Here is a 6,000-nt window from a genome sequence, read left to right as displayed (position 1 = left end):
ATTATTCAGCAAGAAACAACAAGTGGCCAAATGAGGTCATAGCTTTGAGCTGTCAGAAAGTATGTCACAGCAAGACTCATTACAGCTAGCTATTTCACAAACATGTTAACAAAAATGCCTCATTGAGGCAGAAGAGTGGTTGAGCATAATCTATAATCACTTCCAGAAAAAGAACTCTAAAGGCTCTAAAGGATCAGAAGTACATGGGCAAGTCTTGACAAAATCCACAGGATTCCTAAAGTTGGTGTTAAGTAAGAGATACCAAGAGGCTTCAAAAGCATTACTAAATCAGTGTCAAGAAACTTAAGATATAGGGGCTTTACAGATCATTCTGTTTAACACCTTATTTTAGGTAAGGGCAGAGAGGAGCAATGTTTTTAAAAGATCACAGATCTTAGCTACATAGGATTCTCAGATTGCAATCTATATGAGAAAGGGTCCATCTGTTTTCTTCTCTAATCTAAACCTAACATCCACAACAATGCCTAGCATATAAAAATCCTCAGTAAATATTTATTGAATGAGATAAAACAAATGGACCTATCCAGAGAGGGGAGAAGAGTAAGGTTTATATATAGCTCAATGCCAGTGGATAATAAGGAACATAACAGAAATAAAGGCTATTCACCACTAGCCAGGTTTATCTACATAGATTTAAAAAACCATCTCAAGTGGGGTTACGAAACCTCTTTGGAAAGCAAACTCTTAATAGCTTTTTGGCTCTGTGCTTCAGCCTTCTAGTCTAAAACTACAACTGTCAGGCACAAATCAAGCTACAATGCTTAGGTTTCCTGGTCTCACTAGTACAAGAAAGTTTTCATACTCAAGACCTAAATTCAACAAAATTGAGACATGACATCATCATCAGAAGCAGCTATATATTTTTAATCTAAAGATTGGGCATACAAAAAGCATTTTACATAAATTCTCGAGTCTTTTAGTTATTTAACAGCAAATATGAGCCTCAGAAAAATAAGTTTCTTTCCATAGGTCTTAATCCTTGGCCTCTGCAGTAAAGAGAATCCCTGGTAATCCAACAAGTATTTGCTACCCTATTTGGTAGGACACAAAGGAAGCTATAGGCCTGTCCCTTGTCTTCTATTAAAGGACTGCAGATAGTCTGAGAAGCAACATTATGGCCTATTGTTCAGCACTTACATACATAAGGCTTTTAATTCTACATTTTCATATTTATTAAGTTGGTACATTCTAATCTTTTAGCCATAAATGTTACATTCAAGAGGGCCATGTAGTGCAATGGGCTTTATTCAATGTTAGTTTTGTCAAATGTTGCAAAAGAATCTCAGTGACTAAGGAAGTCATTAATTCTTTATACTTCCATTTCCTATCTCTAAGTTAGCAATAAACTTCCCGTGCTCTACTTGACCACATTTAATTTTTAAGACTTTTCAGAGGAAAAATGTTTCATATATAATTAAAAGCAATGTTGCTTGATAAGAGTTGGGATTGAGCTCCAAAAAAACCCATCCTGGTATAACCCCCTTCTTGGTTGCTCTGGAGAGAAAAAGGACACTGATACATAAAGCAGTAACCAAGATGAAAAAGAGAGAAGAGATATAGCTTGAAGTGAAGAAATGACACAGACCCCCCACATACACACTTTAAAAACTTTATTTATATAAAAAATTCATTTGTTTTTAAAAGCATTAACAAGAGAGAAAGAAAAACAGAAAAAGTGTGGAGCAGAAGACATGCCCCTTAGTAGTGTTCGGTGGGAAGGTGGGATTTTTGGTTCTCTGGAATTGAATGTTTAGTGTTTTTATAAACAAAAAAGAAAAAAAAAAACAGTTAAAGGTCCCCCAAAGCCCATGGCTGTTCTATCACCCACGCCCCACCGAGAAAAAGAGCACCAGGAAAAAGAGCAGAAGAGGACAAGAGAAACCAAGAGTGGAGCCAGGTCTAGATGGGGGCAATTCCCCTGTGCAGTATGCTCTTAGGGTCACAGGAAAAGGCTCCTTTTTGCCAGAAAAGGAGTGGGAAGAAACGGGAGGGGGAAAAGGGTGAATAAGGGATTTCAATGCATAGGGAAGGGGAGGGGGTTGGTGGCTGTGCACTTTTCTCCTACCCCATAGCCTCAATATATAAGGGAAGGAGGAGAGAGGAGAAGGATAAATATTTCCAGTTGCACTGAACGGAGCTTTAGATTAAGGGGAGGAGTAAAAGGGAAATAAACAGAAGGGTTAAAAACAAACAAAAAAATCAACCAGCACAGCAGCTGATTCCTCTAGCCCAACCTGCTAATATAGACTAAACTGAAAGGAGGAGGTATGGGGTGGGGGGGACAGACGACTTCCCTACAACTCCTTCAGAGATGATGGTAAATTCCGGGCAACTGAGGAGTAAGAGTGGCACCCCTCACTCCTCCCACCAACCTCATTTTGAGATTCATCAGAATAGGATTTTTGCAAAATCCCAACCATATACTGTTGAGCAAAAGTTTGCTATGGCTGAAATTAGAGGCTATACCAATTCCCAATGGAGAATCTGAGGTTCTCTAGGTCACCTCTCCTCTTCTTTCTGCAATTCAGGGCCAATAGTGGGTAAGAAAGCAACAAAATATAATTTGCAAAACCATGAAAAATGAGACTGCAGAGGCAAAGAAAGGCACATGGAAGGGAAGGAGGAGACGCACCCCAGGCCAAAGGCACAAAGAAGAGGCAAAGCCAGGGGCAATCCCACCTTTGAAAGGGTAAAGGGGGTAGGAGTATGTACATCAAGTCCTTTAGTCGGCCAACCAATCCAGGGAGAAGGCAGGGGAGGAAAGAGCTCTAAGGGTAAAAAAAGGAGAAATAAGGATGGGGAAGCCAGCTTTGAAGCTTCCTGCCAGTTTCAGACTAACTTATTCATGTACATTCCTATTAGCTCTTCCTAGAAGGTTTTCTCCTCCCCAGAAGACATCTTTCTGTTCCTTCTCACCCAGAAAGTCTTCCTTGACACATTCTCCTCTTTCTACAGCCTCTTGCAAATGGCCAGGCCAAGTCAGCAGACATTATCACAGGATGGGAGAGAAGGGTTAAGGGCAGCCTCAGTAAGGGGCAATAGTAGCAGCCCAGGGTTGACATGAGGCTTGGAGAAGAGATGGAGTCTGTAGGTCCTTGATGGTCCCTGCCCTGGAGATGAGGAGAGCAAGGTTTCTTAACCTCAGTTCTAGGAGACTTCCACTTACTCAAGGGCCCTTGCCAGATGGAATGTGCCAATGTTGCCAGCCTTCTTTGCTTCAAAAATAGTCGTTAGGAATAAGGGAAGAGCTTATACTTCCCGTTCTCCAAAAAAATTAAAAAATCCCTTCCCCACCAGGAAAAAAAAGCTTGATTAAGAATCACCGGTTTATCAGATTGCTGGACACTGCATATACAGTATGTAACTTCCAAGTCTTCCCACAGCTTCCAGTGAAGATTCCCACTCTCTCCCCTCCCTCCACACAAGGCCAAGAGTTCCAAGGAGAGCTGGCAAAAGAGCTAATCTGCAGCAGTTTCTCAAGATATGCGTATAACTGAGCCAAGGCTTCTTGGGAGCAATTGGAGGGGATCTGGAGAGGGGAAGAGGGACAATTAAGCTTCACTGGAAAAAGTTAGGAGTTGACGGAAATAAGGCAGCCACTTAGGGCTGTAAGGGCAGGAGGCAGCCTGGCAGTTGGCACAAAAGTCCAGCGAAGAAAGGGAAAAATCATCAGTCCATTTCACCACCAAAAAACAAAAGTACATATATTATAAGCCCAGATGTAGCGGAGATAGTGGTGCTAAATCTTCTGCTGTAGGGAAAAAAGAGAAAGAGATGTTAATAGGGTTGGGAATAAGGAGAGCCAAAAGACAGCTGAGCAAATCTGGAGGGAGGAAAGTAGCACATAACGGAGAATCAGATCACCAGCAGCACATCCCAGCCTCTTAAGAGGTAACAATCACAGAAGCATCACCCCCAAGCCCCATGTGGCTGAGACTAGTGTCTCTGGCCTGATCAGATCAGCATGATTGGCAAACTGCTGGCACACAGAGGCCTCCTTCCTCAAGGATGATCTGCGGGGGTGGCTGGAGGACATACCATGGGGGGGTAAGACACTTGGTCCCCCTCATCATCCAAAACCAACACATCCAACTCTTCCTCCAGAGAGTCCTGCCCCTCGTCCTGCTGTGAACACATGCAATTTGTTAGTATGAGAGTAAGGAAATAGGAACCTCATGAGTGTGTGCCAGATCCACGGAAAATCCCAAAACTTGTAAACTCAAACAAAACAAGATAGTAGTAAGTGAATGACACGACATTCGAGAAAAGGCAAGGACAGGAAGACAATGATGTGAGAATAGACCAGATGGCGTTAGTATAAGTAACACGTTTATAGCCTTCCTTCCCCCATCTTGACCATCACAGAATAATGGCTCAAGAAATCCCAACATCAGTCAAAACACTCACTTTTTCCCCAAAGACTCCTACCAGAAAAGGATGCTGTCTTTCACTAGGTACTTTTTTTCCTATTTCACAAAACATGCAGGCTTCAAAATAGAACTAACCTTAGAAAGACAACAGTATATAAAGAGAATTTACCATCAGGGGTGTTCCCTTCAATGGCTCCATTTCACCTAGATCCCCGGATCGATCCAGTGTTCTGCTGTGGTCCCCTCTCTCATTCAGTGTGGAATAGTTGTTATCTAGTGAAAAAAGTACACGAAAACATGATGTTCCTCTCTAGCGTACCAGGTACATTAGTGTACCATATATATTAGTGTACAACATATATTAAGCAGATAAGTGTGAATTAGGCACTGCTGCTGAGAACTGAGCTTTGCCAAATGCTCCAGAAAGGCATTAAGGTCTGGTGGTCCCTGATTTAAAAAGAACTTGAATCTAATCAGGAAGGCAATATATATGAAATACACAGAGTATGACATATGATAATAAAGTTAAACTGAAGAGATCTATCTATAAAGATTACTAGAATTAAGAGGAGAGAGTGAGGTATGCTGCAATAGTTAGGAAGGACCCAACAAATGAGATAGGACTTCAGTTAAGCCTTTGGGGATGAAGAGAATTTAGAAAGCAAATGGGAAATAGATGGCATTACATGAGCCCACCTGTTTCAAGTGAGCTGAAACAGAGTACAGGGAGAGAAGAGAGAGAGGAATCCTGGGATCAGACTTTGGCAGTAACAGTTTAGGGACACACACTTGATTCTGTAGTAATGGAGAAGGCATATGAAGATTTTTCTTTTAAACCCTTGAGCACATGGGAATGAAGAAAAAAGTAGATGGATCAAGTTTTCCTAAATGTCCTCACATCCTTCCAAACAGAAATGTCCAGCCAATGCTCTTCCAGGATGGTAAATGGTGAAGGTGCTAGAAAGAACTGCAGAGCCGGACAGTTCTCCTTGTCCCAGTGAAATAGTACTCCATATCCTTAGGCAGGAATTAATCACCTACCTAATGATTTTGTGTTTGATCCCATATTGCTCATCTGAATTTCTTCCCGATCAGGTTTCTTATCTACATGGAGTCAGAAAGTTATCCAGGTCAAAAAACCAACTCTTCAAAATCTAGACTCATCACAAAAATTGCTCTCTAGTCTGTCCTCCCTCCCTCCCTACCATCAGATTTTTACCGAATACCCACTAGGTGCCAGGTAGTAGACAAAGCTCTCCTGGATCTTAAAGACATCTCTCTCCTACAACTTGTAATATAAGAAACCATTCACTCTAAGTGAGTAATTTTCAAATCATTTGGTCTCAACGTCCCTTTACAGTCTTAAAAATCATGAGGATCCAAAGAGCTTTCATTGGTGTGGGTTATAGGTATTAATATCTACTGTACTAAGAAATTTTAAATATTTCACTAAAAATAATAAACTTATTCCATGTTAACATAAATAACACTTTTAATTTTAAAAAAGGCATTGCTTCATGGACAAAAAGAGCAGAGCAGTGGTTACCAAAGGGGAAAGGGGTTGGAAGGTGGGCATAATGAGTAAAGGGGCACATTTATACTGTGACTG

General features: G+C 41.2%; 1 protein-coding gene across 25 annotated transcripts in view; it reads right to left on the bottom strand.

Moving 5' to 3' along the window:
* Nucleotides 1–864: 864 nt before the first annotated feature.
* CTNND1 (catenin delta 1) overlaps nt 865–6,000 on the bottom strand; it is a 50,866-nt gene continuing 45,730 nt past the window's right edge. For 7 of the 25 annotated variants that reach the window (XM_070487813.1, XM_044750381.2, XM_070487822.1 and 4 more), the window contains 3 exons: nt 5,433–5,495; nt 4,561–4,664; nt 1,617–3,772 (listed from right to left, as the gene is read on the bottom strand). In XM_070487813.1, the coding sequence (XP_070343914.1) occupies nt 3,761–3,772; nt 4,561–4,664; nt 5,433–5,495 (179 nt within the window). In that variant the 3' untranslated portion in view covers nt 1,617–3,760. Of the gene's footprint in view, nt 3,773–4,059; nt 4,147–4,560; nt 4,665–5,432; nt 5,496–6,000 lie in introns of all 25 variants that reach the window. The other 18 variants (XM_070487820.1, XM_014827817.3, XM_070487808.1 and 15 more) reach the window with 7 other exon arrangements.

This window comes from Equus asinus, chromosome 17 (genome assembly GCF_041296235.1).
Source record: "Equus asinus isolate D_3611 breed Donkey chromosome 17, EquAss-T2T_v2, whole genome shotgun sequence".
NCBI lineage: Eukaryota > Metazoa > Chordata > Mammalia > Perissodactyla > Equidae > Equus > Equus asinus.
Note: the sequence above shows the minus strand (reverse complement) of the source record. Positions and strands in the feature narration are given on the sequence as shown.